The sequence below is a fragment of the Acanthaster planci genome, linkage group LG15 (assembly GCF_054643075.1).
Source record: "Acanthaster planci isolate LZ-2023a linkage group LG15, COTS_SCS, whole genome shotgun sequence".
NCBI lineage: Eukaryota > Metazoa > Echinodermata > Asteroidea > Valvatida > Acanthasteridae > Acanthaster > Acanthaster planci.
The window spans coordinates 5587251-5608626 of NC_141791.1; the positions used below are offsets into that span (position 1 = coordinate 5587251).

General features: G+C 42.2%; 2 protein-coding genes across 6 annotated transcripts in view; one reads left to right on the forward strand and one right to left on the reverse strand.

The window, feature by feature from the left end:
- LOC147796610 (uncharacterized) overlaps nucleotides 1-21376 on the reverse strand; it is a 49366-nt gene that overhangs the window by 21575 nt on the left and 6415 nt on the right. For 2 of the 3 annotated variants that reach the window (XM_087146538.1, XM_087146539.1), the window contains 8 exons: nucleotides 10965-10989; nucleotides 10719-10764; nucleotides 9094-9444; nucleotides 8623-8853; nucleotides 7891-8061; nucleotides 7323-7640; nucleotides 6099-6211; nucleotides 1874-1991 (listed from right to left, as the gene is read on the reverse strand). In XM_087146538.1, coding sequence (XP_087002664.1) covers nucleotides 1874-1991; nucleotides 6099-6211; nucleotides 7323-7640; nucleotides 7891-8061; nucleotides 8623-8853; nucleotides 9094-9444; nucleotides 10719-10752 — 1336 coding nt within the window. In that variant the 5' untranslated portion in view covers nucleotides 10753-10764; nucleotides 10965-10989. Of the gene's footprint in view, nucleotides 1-1873; nucleotides 1992-6098; nucleotides 6212-7322; nucleotides 7641-7890; nucleotides 8062-8622; nucleotides 8854-9093; nucleotides 9445-10718; nucleotides 10765-10964; nucleotides 10990-12339; nucleotides 12488-21376 lie in introns of those variants that run through there. The other variant, XM_087146536.1, reaches the window with a different exon arrangement.
- On the forward strand, nucleotides 12545-21076 carry LOC147796611 (uncharacterized). 3 transcript variants are annotated; one of them, XM_087146521.1, is made up of 2 exons: nucleotides 12545-13062; nucleotides 13284-21076. In XM_087146521.1, the coding sequence occupies exon 2, from the start codon at nucleotides 14337-14339 to the stop codon at nucleotides 20277-20279; it is 5943 nt and encodes a 1980-aa protein (XP_087002647.1). In that variant the 5' UTR covers nucleotides 12545-13062; nucleotides 13284-14336; the 3' UTR covers nucleotides 20280-21076. The 3 variants fall into 3 exon arrangements, 2 of the variants coding, with proteins under 2 accessions (XP_087002647.1, XP_087002646.1); XR_015427826.1 differs by lacking the exon at nucleotides 12545-13062 and having other exon boundaries at nucleotides 13748-20679; nucleotides 20901-21076; XM_087146520.1 differs by lacking the exon at nucleotides 12545-13062 and having other exon boundaries at nucleotides 13820-13940; nucleotides 14294-21076.

Sequence of the window (21376 nt, forward strand, 5' to 3'; positions counted from 1 at the left end):
GTACTACCCAAGGGTTTTGATCAAAAACTGGAAGTTCCGGACAATTCCAGGATTTTCCCATTTTTTCCCATTTTTTCCCACCGGAAATGTTTCGACGATTTTTTGGGTCGATGTACTACCCAAGGGTTTTGAGCAAAAACCGGGCAAAAAGAGGCGTGTGCTCCAGAACTGTCCATTTACATACTACTAAAACACGTCGTGTGCACTGCAAGACTTTTCAACGAGTTAAACAGTGCCATGCTAGAAGGCCCACGTAACGCAGCGCCAGCGGTGTGAGTTGTTTCACTATGCGATAAGACTTAAGACGCCTTTCATTATGCACGTTTTTCGGCTGCGTGGCGTAAGCCTACGTGATGCGTTCATGTATTTCACTTTCAAAGCGGTCAAAATCGCTCCGTGAGTGATTTCAGGGTTTTGGAGGCTACGTAACGCTTGGCGCAAGTGTGGAAGCGCATAATAGAAAGGCAGCTTCAGGCTGCCGGCCTCGCAGATACACACCGGTATGGCAACGTACAGAAGTGAAAACAATAATATAACTTGCTATTCCGATGAATGTACTCCTATTAACCCCTGCGTATGCTGCTTCATATTCAGTACTACAGTTCAAGATTTAAAGGGGTTATATAAAATGGATGAAACCCACCTTCTAAGACTGGATCTGTTTCCACATCGTTTTCTAGAGTTTCTTATGAGCGAAAGTTCCAGTGTTGCTCGAAGGTAAAATTAAATAACATGGATAGAGAAATGACCCCGACTTCAAACCAAAAGAGTACAATTTTCTTTGCAATGAACAAAATGATAGAGGAGCTGTACTATACACTGTAAAAACGGAGTTAAAGGTCTTAACATGTCTAGTCGGTTGGCCTTGAAATTGCGCTTTGGGGAATTTTTCGTTGTTTCTGTGATGTCGTGCATATTGCCATTTAAAACAGTGGCGTAAATCTGTTGAAAATTGGGGCGAAAGGATTAGGAAAGGTGGGGGATGACTTGCCCAGCCATGGAAATTTAAAAAGTGGGGGGGGGGGGCACACCATAAACAAGTACATGTAGATTATATATCTGTAATGTGTATCAAATTCATGCAAAATCTTATGTCAAGAAAGGCTTTCAATTTTTAGTGACATTGCAAACATTTAGTCGTTGGGAAATCCTGAAAATTCTTTACAATCCGCTATAATTGTTTGCTCATCACAAAAAGTGCGTGTGTGGGGGGCTGATTCAATAGCCCCCCCCCAAAAAAAAAAATTGGAGGGATATATACCCGCCGTCCCCCTGGGATTTACGCTCATAATAATGTGGCCCACTCACCATCGTTGTCCTTTGGCATGCGCGCGCCGCCAGTCTTAATAGTTTCGTTTGTTAAATCTTCGAATATTAATTATTATTATAATAATAACATTAATATTTTTTTCATACAATACCAGGTCCTATTCGGGAGGAGGTTAAGGGGAGTGTATGACAAAGTCAGTATTTGATTAAATTTATATTGAGTTTGATTTGGGACAACTGTTTTGATTTCGGCAGTTGATCCCGTCTTGCTTGGTGTGGAGGCAGCTACTGCACGATGCTGCCATGTAGTCATTACAGATACAATGGATGAAACACCACCCAACAAACGCAAAATTTATGCTGATAACTAAAAATAAGGTCTTGTTATATGTGGTACATAACAATTTGAATATTCTCTATATGGTAACTGCGGATTATGACATGAGTAGTCTTGCCTGATCTTGTTTGATAACTTCCTCTTCCTTCTGTTCATTTTCAGCTATGTCTTGTCTTCAACGAATGAAGCTTACGGTACGGTACCGATCTCATGTACAGTATTACACTTTGGTGCACCATGATTAAAGTAAATGATAAACATATTTACCCTTGGTTCCATGAAGCATAGGTGAGCTTTCATCAGAGGTTATAGGAATCATTTCCATGCCGTTAGTAGCAATGTTGCCTCCTACCATTTTCAATCGGCAATGACGAATCAACAGTATCTACAAGGATACGCAAAATAGAAACGGTCATGCTAAAGAGTCACAACTCATTTTTTTTTCAACTGCTATACCTCGCCAAGTGCGATGAGTATATATACATAAGAGCTATACATGAGAGTTATACATAAACACTAGACCGGTAGCTCGGGAAAAAAGTGATGCCTGCTGGGCGCATCAACGTTTGTGCACAAACTTGGAAAACTCGACCTTTTGCATACTGCTATTTGCATATCTGTGTCGTCATTCTAGAACAATAATACTTCAACAAACCCGATCCCGAAACAACCTGTCCAGGGCGCATTCAATAGTGCAATAAGTACGCTTGTACTGGCATACTTCGTACACCTTTATTGTTAGTGGTATGCATACGTACACAAAGTTTTGTGTGATTGCGTGATCAGTAAATAATTGTTCCATTTTGCTCTAGCACAGAGTTATATATAAAAACTTGAGTTTACAGTTTAGTTGCGCTTCGTCAATTTCTCGAATGTCATCCGGACTACTACCCTCCCACCAGCACCCTCCTCCGAGTCCGGCCCGCTGAATTGATCCTAGCCCTCAACAACTTCAGCTTGAATGGGAAACACTATCTGTAGACCAAAGGTGTTGTCATGGGAACACGAAGGGGTCAAGCCTATGCCTCCCTTTTTGTTGATTAGCTCGAGGAGATGATGCCCAACTTCCCTGATCCAAGACCATTGTTTTACAAACGGTAAATTGTGATATCATAGGTGTTACATCGGGTGCACCACCACAGACACAATATCAATCAAAGGCAACTCACCACTTCCTACTACACACCCACTGACTCGCACAGCTATTTGCACCATGACTCCTCTAATCCCGTGGAATGCAAGAATGTTGTAAAACCCAAGAGTTTAACTTCTCAACGCAAATTAAACATGAAACAAGTCATACACTTTTTATGTCAAAACATATTTAATATACAACCGAAGTCTCGCGGGCAGAGCGATTGTGCAGGAACAGCCGTCTGCGGGCCGGCGTCAAGCGACGTAAAGTTCAACAGAAGACTCATTTTAATTTAAAGATGGCGTGTGAGAGTGAGACCGTGAGATTGAATGGGTAAAGGCAAAAAGACAGGAAAATACCAGAATAACGTGAGTGAAATCATTCAATAAATGGTCATTAGAAAACGGAGAGACTAAGGATCATTTGTGTGTTCAAAAAAAAAATGTGCGCCTACGCTTATAAGAGGGTTCGCCAAAGATTTCACCACGCCGACACGAAATTGCATATACGGATGTGTGGCTATGCAAAACCAGGCCCTATCTGCGTAATTTTTTTCCTAGGAGGGTTAGACCAAAAAAAAAAATACTCGGTCTCTAGTCAGACTATAGTTCCAGAATTGACGCGGCGATGCTTTTTTTTTTTTTAGGGGCGCAGATTGCCTTTTTAAGACTGGCAACAGACACGGAAATGAGTGGCGTATTTTATCAAAGAGCAAAGACAAGAAGTAGCACGTCGCACATCATGCCGCCATTGTTGTTGTTCAGCTGGCTGCAACTTTGTAACCTAGCTGTCCATGGTGTCTATACTGTTTGTGTTCGACATCAACATTAAGCAGTCGTAACGTTAACAAATCTATACCATCGGGTAAGACCTAGCTATTCACAAATATTAGTCTGGTTCCTTGAACAAATTGCCCTTCCAACTAATGGACTTGTGGCTGGGAATCAGTCTATTCGCGAACATTCAGGCGATGCAAAAATAGAGGGCGCTGTTTTGAAAAATTGAGGGAAAAAACCGGGAAAAAAGCATCGACGCATATATTCAAAATCGATGCGGGCGTTGACCAGAGACCGACTATTTTTTTTTGGGGGGGGGGCCTTAGCGGTAATTATAATAAAATGGCGTATCTGACCCAACGCACATGCGTTTTTCGTACGAAGGTTGAGGGCGATTATCATAAAAGAGGTATACAAACTTTTAAGTGTAACATATAACAAAATTGCTCTCTTGGCCAGTTGTACTGCAGCTTGTAGTTAGAAAAGCGCTTGACTAATAATTTAAGATGCAAGGCAAGGCTTCGAGTTTACATGTAGATCTATATAGTGATTTTTTTATGGGGGCATTAATTGGTAAGAGGATGTTTTTGTAATAGGAAAGTAAAGCACAAAATTTACCTTCTAACTTAAGTATCCAAGTGTCCAATAAATTGATCGAGCTTGCAGTTAATCACGCCCAATAATGATAATTGCCCCTTACCCTCCAAGGAAAGAAAAATACGCGCGACTGTTTGGCAGAGCACCTGTGGAGTGTTGGTCGACATACAGGTGGCTTGGCTGTAACCCAAAACTTAAGCGCGCCAACACACGCCACCAAACACATACACGTCTGCGTTGTTACCACAGCTTCAAAAGACACTCATCTCCGCTCTCTAAACTCATGGAGGAAGAACGAAGGATAATATTCTGAATCTGCACACTCCAACCAGGCGGGATGAACACTGATTTTACTGCGTTTGTTCCACACGCCGCAGCACATCACAGCAAGCCGTAATCGCCCTGACGAAAGTGCTTCGCGCCGAAAGCTTGAGACATTCCATCCAGTAAGCACTTCCTCAGTTTTTTCTATGCTTCTTTGCTCTGCACATGAATTTTACCGTGATCATTATTGTTCGGATTTCATCAGTACCCGATGTGCACCATAGCCGTCTAGAGCCGTTAAGAGCCGTCAACTCACTTAACAATTACTAGATTGAATTACAGTTTTTAATTGAGCTGAGCTTTTTCATCGAAAGACATGCATACGAAATCGGACGACGTTGCTGGAATGTTAAGGGAAAATCCTGTTTCAATTAATTATCTTTGAATGTAAGTTGTGCAATTGCTCTGTACAGTGCGTCATATTCCAAACAGTACATTATTCGATAATCAAACGTTCTACAAGCACGTACACGGATTCAATACATCTGCCCCGGATGGCGTCAGACTTTCTCCGCGCGCAGAATGAATTTTTATAGCTCTGTGGTAATCATCGTCGATTTCTTCCCTAACAACAGCAGCAGTATATCCTACAAGGAGATGCATAAACAGTCAGAGTAAGGAGTCACAACTAATTTTCTCAACTGCTACTTTACCAAGTGCAATGAGTAAATTAATTTCTGATTCAGAGTGTACAGACATTGAATTATTCATTTACTACAGCACCGAGTAATAACTCTCCGTACCTCTTGGGGACTGATGATAATCTAAATTTATCTCGCCTCTAACAAGAGCAACGCATTCAGCATTTAGAGCTAATTCTGTCGTCCAGTCGATTGTCAACACTTGCGCTTCTGATGGCAATTTGTCAAAAAATTGTTTTCAGACGCATCGTTACAAATGGCCTGTTTTCTTCAAATGACAGCTTGCCAGAAAGAATAATTCTCATTGAGAGTTTATGCCCAGAACCATCAAATCAAGTGTGCTTTTCAAAAGTAATTTTGTCCATTACTTTTGAATAACGTCAAAGGTGGCCTGTACCTTCAGAGCTCACCAAAAGGACATTAAATTTTACAGGAAATTTCTTTAATGAACGAACATTTCTGTCTGAGGCATGATCGTGAACCAGCTACTGATGTCTAATCATGTTGATCAACGCCTACAAATATAGCTTGTCCTCTAAACGATAATTAATACAGTTTTTTTTCTCATCTTATAAACTTTACATCCGAAAACTTCCCTTACTTTGTATGCAAATAGACTTGATGAGCGTGCTGGTATGATATTCTAAGGAGTTTTATTACAGTTTGTTCATACATAACACAGAATTAATCCCTTGAAACAATCAGAATGTCATATAGGCTAACACTCTAAAAACTTTCGGGTCAGATTGACCCAGAATTGGGTCCCATTCGATATGACTCTTTTCGGGGTCCAAATATGACCCCCTTTTGGGTCATATTTGACCCGGAAAAGGGTCATACCGAATGGGACCCAATTCTGGGTCAATCTGACCCGGACGTTTTTAGAGTGTAGTGGTCTTGAAAACAACCTTTAACCACTCGCATAATAGCGGCGTATAGATAACTAGTATTTTCATTATGAAATGGGAAAACTCGCCATGGTCTGTGCGTAGGTGTGTGACATACAATTTTCTTCTTACCAAGAGACTGGCACCGAAGAAAAGTGACAGGAAGGCAAATATCACCACCAAGACAATCATAGTAATGTCAGTATTTTCTGCAGGACTGCTGCATACCGGCTCTGAAGTCGTACCTGAAACAGAAAAGTTATTTCGAAAGATATTTAATTGCCTTTTTATACAAAATAATGTTTTGTACTATTGTAAAGAAACATTGGATGTAACCCTAGTGCCTGTCTAGTCCTGGTACCCGCTGTGGTATAAAAGTATAAAAGGCAGCGCCGTGCACAGCTTTCCGCTTTTTCACGTTGCTTTTCACATCTCTTGTTTTCACTTTGATGTGTTTCCCGAGCGTTTCTTGCTCTGCGCGTGGATGGGGACCTCTCAAGTGGGCCAGTACTGCGACATTGCTCTGGTGAGTGGTCTGTCTAACTTTAAAGAGAGAAATAATCAGCCAAATTATGTGATTACGAAAGAATCAATTCAATACCAGTTGACGCCTTTTTAGGAGTCACCTTCCGAGGCGTGGGCACAATAAATCATTCCTAATGTTAGACCAATAAATGTGTTCATGGTGTCCCCTTAAGACTAGCGAGAGTATAGGTGTTCTCTGACGTGTTGCAGTGCGTGGAGGTATATTTTTCAAAAAAAAAAAGTTACGTCCCAGGGTTTTCCCGATAGCCGCTCGTTTGAAGGGCCTGATTTCCAGCGTCCGTCGGGTGGCACACCTCAGCTGTGTGAGGGTCGGTGGTACGCTACAGTATTTAATGCTTTCGTCATTTCCTTTTTTCAGCATGGCCTTTTTTCAAATATAACTAATACATAATAATGAATCATTCTGCTTTAATGCATCTTTAACTGTAGCGTTAAAGCCCACTTAATGCATTTCTAACAGGTAATGGCTTAATTATCAAGCCGAGACTTCCTGAACAAGGCCTACATCGTGACAAAATCGCATCAGCAAAATAATTTCTTGTCACAATGTAGGCCTTGTTTGAAACCGACAGAATATTATTCGATATTATAAGATTTATGTCAGAGAGGTGGGAACAATCGAAGCTTAGAACTAAAATGTAGAAAAGTCGAATTTCACATACACATTCAAACTGCAGTTTAATTAAATGAAGACGTATGAGCATTAGCATTACAGTAGTTGAGTGTTCATTGCACAATCATACTTTTTAAGAACTGAACTTGTCTTAAATTGTCTTTTTTGTGTGTGGAATAGGTTAATTGTCACTTTACCTTTAACAACTACCTCCACGGATCCCTTGTCTATTTGACCAACTTTCGACTCAACCACGTAATAATACGTCCCCTCGTGTGAGTCGGTGACGTTCTGAATGATCAAACTGAAGTTGCTGGTGACATTGTACATGCCTTCAGGAATACCGTCTAGGGGCACAGTTGCACCTTGAAAGTAGGAGAAAATAACGTGTCCCCTGTCTCTCTGGCGGAAATACCAGTACACGCCTTGTAGGTCTCCACGTTGGTGTGCCCAAGCCGCATCAGGGGAGTAAGGTACAATGCCACGTCGGCTACGATCTAAGAAAGCCTTCCAATCTTGATAAAAGAAAATCAATACCAGATAAGGAGTCCAGACAATAAATGTCTTTAATGGAACACCTCAAGTAAACCTTTTTTATAATTTCCATGGATTTCGATCTTAATTGACTTTTAGTTGTGCGTCAAAATGACTTCACCAGCTGTCACATTAATGCTTATCGCGAAAGGTATCTGCGTTTATGGGCCTACACAGAATGTAGTCAAATACGGAGAGAGGGTTAAAAAGATAAGCTATCCCTTTACCGACCTGCATGAGACGGAAAGGCGTCTTTGCTGACGGTGACTGAAACGTGACTTCCATTCCTATCCCCAAGCGCTACGCCATAGGCTTCACATCTGTATCGCGTGATGTTATCGCTCGTTGGTAAGAGATGGAAGGACGATAATGAAGTGTAAGTGTTGTCGATGAAAAACAAACCTAATGAAATTAAGGGAGTATCTTAAACGAAGTTTAAAAAGACAAGGAACGACAGCTTAATAACGACATATTCACTGTATAAACATAATTATTTGCTTATGTTGATAATCCTTCTATCACTCTATCTAAGCGATGATGGGCTGCAGATGCCTACTAAATTTGTTCGTAAAATATGTGATATAAGCAAATTTTTCTGCCACTTTTTCACACACATTCGTGTTCGTATTTCTAAGCCTACAGTATTTTATAGGCATATTGAATGGATTTTCTGAAGAAAAATGGAGCGCTCGCTGAAATCTCAGGGTAACAGGCTTATGAATGCGATAGCGACTTTTATTTTCCCACTTGGACATAAATGTAAATGAAATTCATACTATGAGACGGCATTGAAATATAATAGACCTAACTTTACATGTAAGAATGAAGGTTTGAAGGACTGAGATGACATTGAATTCATTTCGACCATGTTAATGCAAGCAACACAAACTTACAAAGTTGATTATTCCTGCGAATAAGACAGATACACGGACTGATATCAGGTAATACAAACCATCAACTCACCTGGTTTATTTACAAGCAGCTTCGTAGTAAGAGTCGCTTCTATGTGTTCTGTGTGACCATCATCAAACACACGGAGCCACTGGAGGTCTACCGGAGGTTTGGCATGGTTTAATTCACATGTCAGGCTGACAGTCTGTATATCGTATGGGTCGTGTACAATACAGGAATCGGCAAGTACCGATGGACGTGGGTCACATCCAGGAACGACGGGAAACGGCTGTTTTGTGGTAACTGTTATGTTGAAAAAGTCCGGAAAACATGCTGAAAAAACTACAGCGGTATATTTACCCATGCATTTGCATATCATTTAGGAAGACGGCGTTGAAGGAAAGGTTTCATTGCCCTGAAAATCTACGACAAACTTTTCATTGCTAATGACCAAAGTTTCAAGACCAAAATCGTTCACGTGTATCATCTGCAATTCGTGTCTTACTTGTCTTATATAGTTCAAGCTTGGATGATTCCACTAACCTTTAACGGCTACCTCCGCGGATCCTCTGTATATTCTCCCCAATAGTGGCTCAACCTTGTAATAATACGTCCCTTCATCTGAGTCGGTGACGTTCTGAATGATCAAACTGAAGTCATTACTGATATTATACATGCCTTTAGGGATATCTTCTCCCTCATAGAGGTTCCCTTGGAAGTAAGAAAATATGAAATGGTCTCGGTCATACTGACCAAAGTACCAGTAAACGCCTTCTAGGACATCAAACGTGTATTCACGGGAGGCATCAGGGTTGCAAGCTACAATGCCTTGGTAACCTCGTTCTAAGAACAAGGTCTGCTCTTCACTGTTTGCTGTTGCGGCAATGAAGAACGCTGAAAAAATAGAGCAAAGCAATGTACACAAATTAAAGATGGGAGGCAACGAATCAACCAATGAACTACGCAGTGGTGCTGATCTGTATGTGCAACGTCATTCATTTAAAGAAACACGTCAACTTTATTTTACCCGTCTTTTGTGACACATATATTGGCATATTTTCAATGTGATCAGCTTGTGATCTGTTCAGAAACGTTAACTTGTGTGAAATTGATCCAGTTTATCAAACACATAATCAAATTTAAGGTACATGTAATGAACAGCATCAAGATACAAAAATATTATGAAACGCACAATCCTTGGCAACCACCATCACCAACAAACTATTTCTATATCCACCAGGTGTTAAAGAAAGTCATCGCTGTGAGCTTCTGAAACCTTCGCTCGGTCTACCTATGGGGATTTTTACATGAGGCTATCGCTTCAAGCTCTATTACTTTGGGGAGAATAATTTCTTATACTAAAACAACCCTTGGAAAACAGGATTCTTATTTCCGTGTCGTTCAAGTAACGTTATGCAATGGAGATAGGGAAAAACAATTATTTGACCTTCAGGGTTGCTTTTTCCTGTTCTCATAAGGCCACCTTGTTCATTTACTTCAATTTCATGTAAATACTTCGGAATGAGAGTATATATAGCGTCTGATGCAGTTATTGTCAGAAAAATATAAGATAAGACTATAAAAATTGTACTCGTAAATGAGTATTATTCCTTTTAATTAATTTTCTGATTTAAAACGCTAAACTATTTTGTCTCATGTTCTATGTTCGTTTTTTACCTAAAGACTACTATGTGGTCTTTGATTAATTGCAGATTTGTGAAAGTCATTTTTGCATGAAATTTCTCTTTCCTGCTAATTAAGCAATGTTTCAAGTTCCATTTGTTTTAAAGAAGTAAATAAATGAACAGTAAGCCCCATTTAAAAAGAAAGTGTGCATTAGGGTCCCAAATGCAAGGATTTCAGTAGAACGTATATGGGCTCCATACATGTATTTGCTAGCTCACTGTACTTAATCAAAACCCCTACCACACCCAATTACAACCTACCCTCCCGTCTAAAGAATTTCTATAATGGGTGACGAGAAGGGTGGAATGGCGAAACCTATGACACTGACTAGTGTGTTAAGTTCAACATTCACCAAATGGTTTCAATGACATGGTTGCTTTGAGATTTTGCTTTGAGTTCATTGACATAAAGATACCGTTCACCATGGTATTCATTGTTTTCTGAAGTTGATGGAAGTTGTGGTTTCAAACTTTCATACTTACTCAGTGACATCTGAAGTGCTGCTGCCAGCATCATTGTGGTTTCTTCCTTAAAAAGAGAAAAGTGAATTTGTGACAACACAGTACATGTAGATAATGCATGGTCTTATATCAAAACTGAAAGTCTTTGATTAAACTTATTTCACAAACTCAATTGGACTTCTTAATTTCCCGGTTCACATTGGGAGGTATCTTCCAATCAGCGTTGAATGTCGACATTTTGTGAAGGTTAAACTGGTGCCAACTTACTGGTTCTGAAGACACAGCGTAAAACCTGCAGGAAATGAAAACACAATGATCTCGGTAAGCTACATTTAACCATTTCTCTGACAAAGGATTATGGGCAAAACACAAAACCGTTTATGCACGGTAGCCGCCTAAAGATAAAGAATAGGGAATTTCCATTGGACTTCCCCTGACGTTATCCTCTGCACACGACCTGTACTCTTTCAACAGCCTGGAGTGGCGAGTTTGACGACTAATAAATTACTTTCTTGTGTGTGTGATATCTTTTAAAGTAGATCCGATTTCATTTGAGAACATACGGAAGCGTATAAAGGCCACTTCCAAAATTCGTTTTAGAGTTGCATGTATTATCTCGCCATGGCGATTTGGATAGTTGAATGTGTATCTCGCAGCGGCGAGTCATAAGATCTTGTCTCTGCGTCAAATTGATATCCCACCGCAGCGAATATTTCAATTGTTTCGTAAGCCCTATAAAGCGTGCCGTTTTCAAATGCATCCTAGGATGAAATGCATTCGGATTTAGTTTTACATTGCTAATTGAAACAGAAATGGATGTTACATTTCAAAAAAACTTGTTTAATTTTGTTGAAACGTTTGGTTGAAACTTTTTTCATTACATTCAGATGAATGGTAAGCTGTTTGTAATTCCTTCCTCCATTTTCCTAGTGCCCAACACAAGCAAGCGGACTTGAAAATTACAAAAATCTTGAACTTTCATCAGTCGAAATTTATTAATTTATAGTACTCAAAATGGGAGATTAAAAACTACTTTTACAAACACAACGTATGAAATACCTCACAGCATTGAACGCTCAAACCAATATAAGTGAACATGTGTCATGCGCTCCGACCTGTGTTTTAAAGACTCCATCCAATACGTTCTAGACAAAAAAAACATATGTTGTATTTGCCCTTCCCAGCGTCCTGCACTGTATGGGTGGTTTATGACAAGTGGGAGCGCATAGTTGTGAGGTCAAGGAGCCTAGGGATTTCAATCCAGGTGATGAAAGTGTGCGGGTTTCCCTATCACCTTCACTTCATTTTTTCTCTGTGCCTGTTGAAATTAGCCTTGTTATCGGCATCGAGGTTTGGTCCAAAATGGCAACACACATTTGTTAAATATATGCATGGGCGTAGCCAGATGGGGGGGGGCAAACCGTCTAGTTAAAAGAAAAGCATTTAACGGCTGGGGCAACACAAAGCGACCACGACTTTACCGATTTTCAGCGCATGCGCACAAACTAAGAGGAAGGGGTGAACTTACAGCACCTGGTTTTAAAAATATGACTTGGTCAACCTTCTGAAAAAGGAAATGAATATCTATTCACTATAAACTTGTTAGAAGCAATATTGTGTGTAATTTTACTCGCTCACTTACATTCACTGGTTCCAAAGGTACGGAGCAAAACGCGCAGAAATTGAGAACAAAATGATCACAGTACAAATATCTGCGAAATCATTTACTGAAGAACTTCAGGAAACACGACGGTGACAATCAGTCATAGGAATCCATTTTGTGCCAGGCGCGCTTGTCGTGCCAATGAAAGTGACACGGGATTTTCCATTGGATCTCCCCTGACGTCATTCTCTGAAAACTGCCTTATATCCTATTTTTCTAAAGCACATTTTTTTTACTGTATTCGGTTTTGTATGCAAGGTACATGTACATTATATTCACTTTGAACTTTTGTCATGAACGGTGACAGCTTTTTGTGGAGCTCGCACGCTACACTACACCTTCATAGAAGGCCAAAGTTGAAAGGGCATACCGCTTACAAAGATCAGTCTAGTGTGTGACATTAATTTGTTCTCAACACCTGAAGTCAACACTTGTTCTAATCTGTATGTTGACCACCCTAGACGTACGTTAGTGAGAATAATTCTGTGGCATGAAACTTGTTGGGTTGTTAATGCAGACTAGTCATACTGTTATAGCGCCCTCGTGCAGTTATTAAGTGGAGTACACAGATGCTGTTCAAACAAACAAATCACCTCATGCTTTTGGAAGTTGATCATGCCATTTCTCCAAGTTATCGTAAATACTTTGTGATTGAATTTTATCCAGTGTACCCTTTTGATGGACCTTAGAGGATTCAAGGAGGTAAATAACTTGTTTTCCTTTATATGGAGAGATTACTTTATTGGTTTGGTTTAAGTTAGGGAATTTTTGTGCCAGATTTTACCTCACACTCGTGGATAGTTAATATACTGTAGCCTACATGTAGGTCATGTGATAGTACATGTATTTGTGTTCATGTTACGTGCATATGTGATGTCCTTTCACACATGTTTATGGAAATCTTTATTACTCTTTATTGTTAGTTTTCACGGAGCTCTGCATGGAACCTATAGGAACTACAATATAGACGCTGAGAACATGGAACTAGGATGGAGCTTAGAAATGAGTTTAAATCAGGAGCTAAGCGAAGAAGTGACACATGTGCCATGTATGTCATGTAGCCTTGCGAATAAAAGAAGCTTCTGTTGAGACCCTTGAACCCTGACTTCTAGCAGCTGTCTTGAAGTTTCTGCGTCACATGATCACAGTTGCTATAGTGAAAACTCCGTTCATCGGACATTGGGTCATCGAATACACATTGGTTACACGTCAGATACTACTACTAGGGGGCTTCCGTATCATCAGTTGGAGTTCATACTACCAGGTGCTGGCGTATCATGCATCGGAGTTTGATTGTACTACCGGAGGCCATTGCATTGTACATCTGGATTGACATCTTAGTACAAGGCCTGCTGCGTCATACATTGGGCTAACATCAGACGAACAGGACGAAATGCATCATACAGCAGGCTGCCGCCAACCTACCGAGAAGACGAACTAGAATTTGCAACATCGCTCAAGGAACTCTCTTATAAACTTTGAACACGTACTGTTTGCCATGTCGTATGAATTCATTTTGAGACATTCGTAAACTGCATTTCGCCCTGATTTACATGTCTTATATGAATCTAGACTTGCTTGTGAGTTGTCATGACGTCCTGTGAAATCGACGAAACTTGTAACCTCATTTGATTCCTTACAAAAGTGTACATATTTGTATTGAAGATTCACGTGTACTTTCGCATGTTGCCATGTAAATTTTCTTGCCATTTTGAATCGTCATGAAGAATTCTTGCCAGTTAATTCTGTTTCTCACTGCAGTTGAGCATGTTGTAATTTGCGAAATACTTAAGTACTTAAGTGCTGTTTACTAGTGCTGATTGCCTATTCCTAAATTAGAAATTTGCGTACTTAGTGGCAACCAATTTTGATCAGCACTGGTATATTTACATGTACATGTGTGTATAACTTGCGGTACCTATTTTCCACTTAGTAATTTGCAGTTTTTAGGAACAGGTACATGTACATGCGCCATCATGTCTGCCACCGGAGAACAAGAGAAATTGGAACAGGAACATATGCCCATTCCCTTCATGGCCGAGACACCCGATACTAACATGTCAGGCACAGCTGCGAATCCAGTTTCCCCTACCGAAACCAGTAGTGACAAGCTTCGTGCATCAGGAGCAGATCACAACCTGACACAGGAAGCGGCACAATCTGAACACTTTGAAAAGCGTTCTAGAATGTCATCACGACACTCCCACCGAAGCATCCGGACAAATTCCTCTCGTTCGTCGATTACATCTACAAAGGCCGCACTGGCAGCAGAAGCAGCAGCTTTGAAGGCTCAATTAGAATTTGCTGATGCTGAGGCAGAAAAGAGGGCAGAAATAGAAAAAAATCATGCTGAGCTTGCCAAATTGCAAACAATGCGTAACCTCTGTGCTACCCAAGCCAGAATACGTGCCATAGACACGGTTCTAAATGAAGAATTTGTCAACTCTGACATTGAAGAAATTGGAGAGGTTGAAAATCGTGACACAATGGTAAGGGAATATGTGCAGTCATTGCCCAACTGCCACGACAATGCAGGCCTAGCAGATGAGTCCCCACCATTGTCGGGATCTGAACACCAAGCAAATTCAGATGAAATCCCTGAGAAACCAAAGAATTCAACGCTGGCAGGAAATGACAGAAACGACTTGAGTGACCTGGCCAAAGTCTTTGCCAATCAGCTGAACTTGAGTCGTCTTCCCCCGCCAGAGCCCGGTGTGTTTTCAGGCGACCCGCTGAAATATCCCAGTTGGAGAATCAGCTTTGAAACATTAATTGAGAAAAGAGGTGTGCCCCCCTCGGAAAGGCTACACTACTTGAAGAGATATTTGACTGGACCAGCAAAGGAAGCAGTTGATGGATTCCTCATCCTATCAAGTGACGATGCCTTTGACCAGGCCAAGGCCCTGCTACAGAAGAGATATGGTGATCCGTTCGTCATTGCCAACGCATTCAGAGACAAGCTAGACACATGGCCCAAAATAGCCCCCAGAGATGGCAAGGGTTTGCGAAATCTAGCTGACTTCCTGCGACAATGCGAATCTGCGATGAAGACGAACGAGAATCTGAACATACTCAATGATGACAGGGAAAACCGAAAACTGCTTGCTAAACTTCCAGACTGGCTTGTACCAAGATGGGGTCGAAAGGCGCAAGAATGGAAGGAAAAACACAACAAATCTCCCCCCTACACGGAATTCGTCAAGTTTGTTGTGAAAGAAGCTGATCTTGCCTGCGACCCTGTAACTTCACTCCAGTCCCTCAAAGCGGAAAGACCCTCGAGTGAGAGTACGAAGCAAGATGCTAGAAGTGCCAGAAAGGAATCAAAGAGAGCTGCAGGAGCTAGCACGTTCTCTACTGCGACTGAGACAAAACGAAAAGGGGGTTTTCAAGATGAAGTTTGTCTACTTTGTGAGAAAAGGAGTCATCAGCTTGACGACTGTCGAAGTTTCCTTTCCAAGACGCTTGAAGAGAGGAAACAATTTGTGATGAAAAGGGGTCTCTGCTTCGCCTGCTTAACTCAAGGCCACAGATCGAAGCAGTGCCGGCAGAGAAAAACCTGTCAGACATGCAAACGACGACACCCAACTTCACTTCATGGTGATGTCAAGGAAACTCCAGCCCCAAACCCGAAGCCAGAGAGTGAACCACCCAAGCCAGTGGTAGCTTCAACGAGTTCACACACAAGAGTGAACAACTTCAGTGACACCTGCGTACAAGGAAAGAGTTCGATGATCGTGCCGGTATGGGTGTCACATTCTGACACGCCCAATCAGGAGAGACTTGTGTACGCACTCCTGGACACGCAATCGGACACCACATTTATCTTAGATGATACCTGTGATGCACTCGGACTCGATGGACCTAAGGTCCAGCTACTGCTATCCACAATGTTCTCATCTAATCAGCGAGTAGAATCTCGGAAGATCAGAGGACTACAAGTGAGAGGATATGACAGTAATCTGAGAATAACGCTCCCTACGGCATACACAAGAGGCATCATGCCAGCTAACCGCACACATATACCTACAGCAGACATGGCAAGACGCTGGCCCCACTTGGACAAGATAGCAAGGGAACTCATGCCGGTGGCTGATTGCGAAGTTGGAATCCTAATCGGATACAATTGCCCACAAGCCCTTGCCCCTCGTGAAGTGATTGCGCCAGTCGACAATGAGCCGTATGGTCAAAGGACAGACCTTGGTTGGGGAATTATAGGAATTGTCGACCCAGACCTGAGAGAGAATGAATCCGATCAAGTGGGAGTGAGCCATAGAATTCTTGCATGCGAGAACCCGACAACGTTATCCAAGGCAGAATGTCAAGTTGGCATGAACACCGTGAGAGACCAAGTCCTGCTTGCATTTAGAACACATGTCAAGGAAGTCATCAAACCTTCGGGGATTGTTGAGATGATGGAACTCGACTTCTCAGAGAGAAAGTCATGCGACGTTCCAGTTTCGATTGATGACCGCAAGTTCATGAAGAAGATGCAGGAAGGGATCCGCCAGCAACCGGATGGTCATTACATCATGCCACTTCCTTTCAAGGGGACTGAACCTCCTAAACTGCCGAACAATAAGATGCAAGCTGTTCGCCGCTTGGACCAGTTAAAGTCACGCTTTGCAAGGGATCAAAGCTACCATCGAGACTACTGTTCTTTCATGCAGGATATTATCGAAAACGGTTATGCTGAACGTGTTCCAGAATCCGAGGTAGCCTATGAAGACAGCGGTCATGTGTGGTACATACCTCACCATGGGGTATACCACACCAAGAAGCCTGAAAAGATCAGGGTAGTTTTTGACTGTAGTGCTAGATACCACGGAGTGTGTCTCAACGATCACCTTCTACAAGGTCCCGACCTTACTAATGCCCTTGTAGGTGTACTGTGCAGATTCAGAAGAGAACCTGTTGCACTCATATGCGATGTTGAAAAGATGTTCTACCAGTTCCAAGTCGATGCGGAACATCGTAACTTTCTTCGGTTCTTGTGGTGGAGCAATGGATGCTATGAAGGAGATCCTCATGTGTTTCGTATGAAAGTGCATCTGTTTGGGGCTACATCATCCCCGGGATGCGCAAACTTTGGCCTGAGGCAGATAGCTGATGACTTTGAGACAGAGTGTGGGTCTGCAGCAGCCAACTTCGTGCGACGAAATTTCTATGTGGATGATGGGTTGATCTCCGTTCCAACCAAACACGAGGCAACTGACCTGATCCAGAAGACAAAGGATCTTTGCAAACGAGGTGGCCTGCGTCTCCATAAGTTTGTTAGTAATTCTGTAGAGGTCATCGATGCAGTTGCACTGGAAGACCGTGCAAAGGGGATTAAGGATCTCGACCTTCGATTTGATTCCTTGCCAGTTGAGAGAGCCCTTGGAATTCAGTGGTGTATCGAATCAGATACCTTCCAGTTTCGCATCACTTTGAAGGATCAGCCACTGACAAAACGTGGAGTTCTATCGACTGTCTGCTCTGTCTATGACCCACTGGGACTAGTAGCTCCTGTCGTACTCGTCGGAAAACAGATTTTGCAGAGCCTCTGCAAAGATCAAGCTGACTGGGATGATCCACTCCCAGACCCTGTAAGATCTCGATGGGAGCAATGGCGGAGCAGCCTGATTCATCTTCAAGACCTAAAGGTATCGAGATGTTTTCGGCCAGAGGACTTTGGAGATGTGAAATCCATTGAAGTTCATCATTTCTCCGATGCCAGTAACACAGGATATGCACAGTGTTCATATCTACGACTTCAAGATACTGAAGGAAGAGTCCACTGTGCCCTGGTGATGGGCAAGTGTAGAGTCTGCCCGTTGAAGACTGTCACGATCCCTCACTTAGAACTCAATGCAGCAGTTGCATCCGTGCGAGTCAGTGCACTTCTACAGAAGGAGCTTGACTATAAGGAATATAGTGAGGTTTTCTGGACGGACAGCCAAGTTGTCCTAGGATATATAGCCAACGACGCCCGTAGATTCCACACCTTCGTGGCAAACAGGGTGCAACAAATCCGGGACCAAACCGAACAAAACCAGTGGAGACATGTACGCTCAGAGGCCAACCCAGCAGATGATGGCTCCAGAGGCCTGTGTGCAAACGAATTGGTCAATCAATCAAGGTGGCTACATGGTCCTGCATTTCTACAAGAAAGGGACATTCCAATCGAAATCGAGGCTTGCAGTCCAACAGTCTCTTCTGACGATCCTGAAGTGAAGAAAGTGCAAGCATTCTCCACACATTCATCTCTGAAGCATTCTATGTTAGAACGCCTGGAAAGATTCTCACAATGGCATCGGGTCAAGGGAGCAGTAGCAATCTGTCTCAAGCTGAAACAGCGCCTGAAAGCTCGCCTCATCAAGAGAGGACAAACGATCAAGCCAATCCAAACACCGCAGGAAAGACCAATCCCTCTCTATGAACCAGCTACAGTTGAAGAGCTCTATCAATCAGAAGTTGAGATCATTCGTCTCCTTCAAAGACATTCCTTCGCAGGGGAAATGAAGATTTTGGAGTCACTGGATGTCAGCAGCAACTGCGTGGATCGACAGACAGCTGGGGTCCGAAACAAAGCCATGAGAAAGACAAGCTGTCTGTATAGACTGGACCCGTTCATCGATGAAGATGGCGTAATGCGAGTTGGGGGACGTATCAAGAGGGCTGACCTTCCTCCCAACTTCAAGCACCCGGCGATACTCCCGAGAAATCATCACATCACCGACCTGATAATCCGACACTGCCATGAAGTAGCATGTCATCAAGGACGAAGTATGACCACTAACCAGATCAGGTCAAGCGGCTATTGGATCATTGGCTGCAGCTCTGCGGTATCCAGCATCATCTCTAAGTGTGTCAAATGTAGAAAGCTGTACAAACCAGTCATAGAACAGAAGATGGCAAATCTGCCTGAAGACCGACTTGAACCTGCTCCTCCCTTCACATATTGCGGTGTAGATCTGTTTGGGCCATGGTACATAAAGGAAGGCCGCAAGGAGCTCAAAAGATATGGCGTTCTTTTCACCTGTTTGAGTTCCCGAGCAATCCATATCGAGACCACGACTGCACTTAGTACTGATGTCTTTATCAATGCGTTGCGTAGATTCATCGCCATTCGAGGACCTATCCGACAACTGAGATGTGACCAGGGCACCAACTTTGTTGGAACACGATCAGAGCTCAATGAAGCCCTGAAAGAGATGAACACCGATCATGTCAGAAAGTTCCTAATCAAGCAGAACTGCGACCTAGTTGAATTCAAGACGAATATACCAACGGCGAGTCATACAGGAGGAGTATGGGAGAGGCAAATCCGCTCGGTACGAAGAGTACTCTCGTCCCTAATGGATCAACTGGGATCTCATCTCGACGACGAGTCACTGAGGACTCTCATGACAGAAGCAGCTGCCATCATAAATAGCAGACCTCTGACCATCGATAACCTGAACGACCCAACCTCACTCGCTCCCTTAACACCGAATCACTTGCTGACTATGAAGTCAACATTGGTTTTACCACCACCTGGATGTTTCCAAAGCACTGATCTCTACTCGAAGAAAAGGTGGCGTCGAGTCCAGTTCCTTGCAAATGAATTCTGGAACCGCTGGAGAAAGGAATACATCCAGACATTGCAGTTGAGGCAAAAGTGGATCCGTCCACACCCCAACCTTGAAGTTGATGACATAGTGCTTGTTAAGGATGACACGCTCCCTCGCAACAGGTGGCAACTGGGTCGTGTCAAGGACGTCTTTCCAGGAAAAGATGGTCTAGTGCGTAGTGCACGTCTTCTTCTAGGCGACCCATTGCTCGACGTAGAAGGCAAGCAGACGCATCCCAAAAGATACTTGGAACGTCCAGTGCAGAAGCTAGTCCTGCTTGTCACAAACAAGGATACCGGAGAGTTCCCCGTCGAGGAGCCTAAGTAAGACAACTCAGCACACCAAGGAATCAGATTGAACCTTGTTGCTACTATGCGTACTTTTGCCAAGAACGTAGTACTAGTTAGTTAATTAAGTGTAGTTTTAACCAGTTAATTGTTTAGTAATTCAAGGGTCTTTCAACGTACAAGTTGTTGTTTAATGTTTCTGTGTTTTGAAAATTAGAGTTATAGTACTAATTTTGGGGAGCCATGTTAATGCAGACTAGTCATACTGTTATAGCGCCCTCGTGCAGTTATTAAGTGGAGTACACAGATGCTGTTCAAACAAACAAATCACCTCATGCTTTTGGAAGTTGATCATGCCATTTCTCCAAGTTATCGTAAATACTTTGTGATTGAATTTTATCCAGTGTACCCTTTTGATGGACCTTAGAGGATTCAAGGAGGTAAATAACTTGTTTTCCTTTATATGGAGAGATTACTTTATTGGTTTGGTTTAAGTTAGGGAATTTTTGTGCCAGATTTTACCTCACACTCGTGGATAGTTAATATACTGTAGCCTACATGTAGGTCATGTGATAGTACATGTATTTGTGTTCATGTTACGTGCATATGTGATGTCCTTTCACACATGTTTATGGAAATCTTTATTACTCTTTATTGTTAGTTTTCACGGAGCTCTGCATGGAACCTATAGGAACTACAATATAGACGCTGAGAACATGGAACTAGGATGGAGCTTAGAAATGAGTTTAAATCAGGAGCTAAGCGAAGAAGTGACACATGTGCCATGTATGTCATGTAGCCTTGCGAATAAAAGAAGCTTCTGTTGAGACCCTTGAACCCTGACTTCTAGCAGCTGTCTTGAAGTTTCTGCGTCACATGATCACAGTTGCTATAGGGTGTTACTGGTCTGGATTTAACACTCGTGAAATTTGTCGCAGTAAATCGAATATATTTTTAACTGACGGAGAATGCCACTTCCCAGAGGACAAAATGGTTTAGGAAAAATCTTTTTTAATTTATAATAACTTAAAATGTGCCTTAAAGACTTGAATGCAAAAAACTCCTACAGATCAGCACTCAAGATGTGGATAGACAGTTCCACATCAAACTACAAAGCTTCTCCATTTCGTAACGATT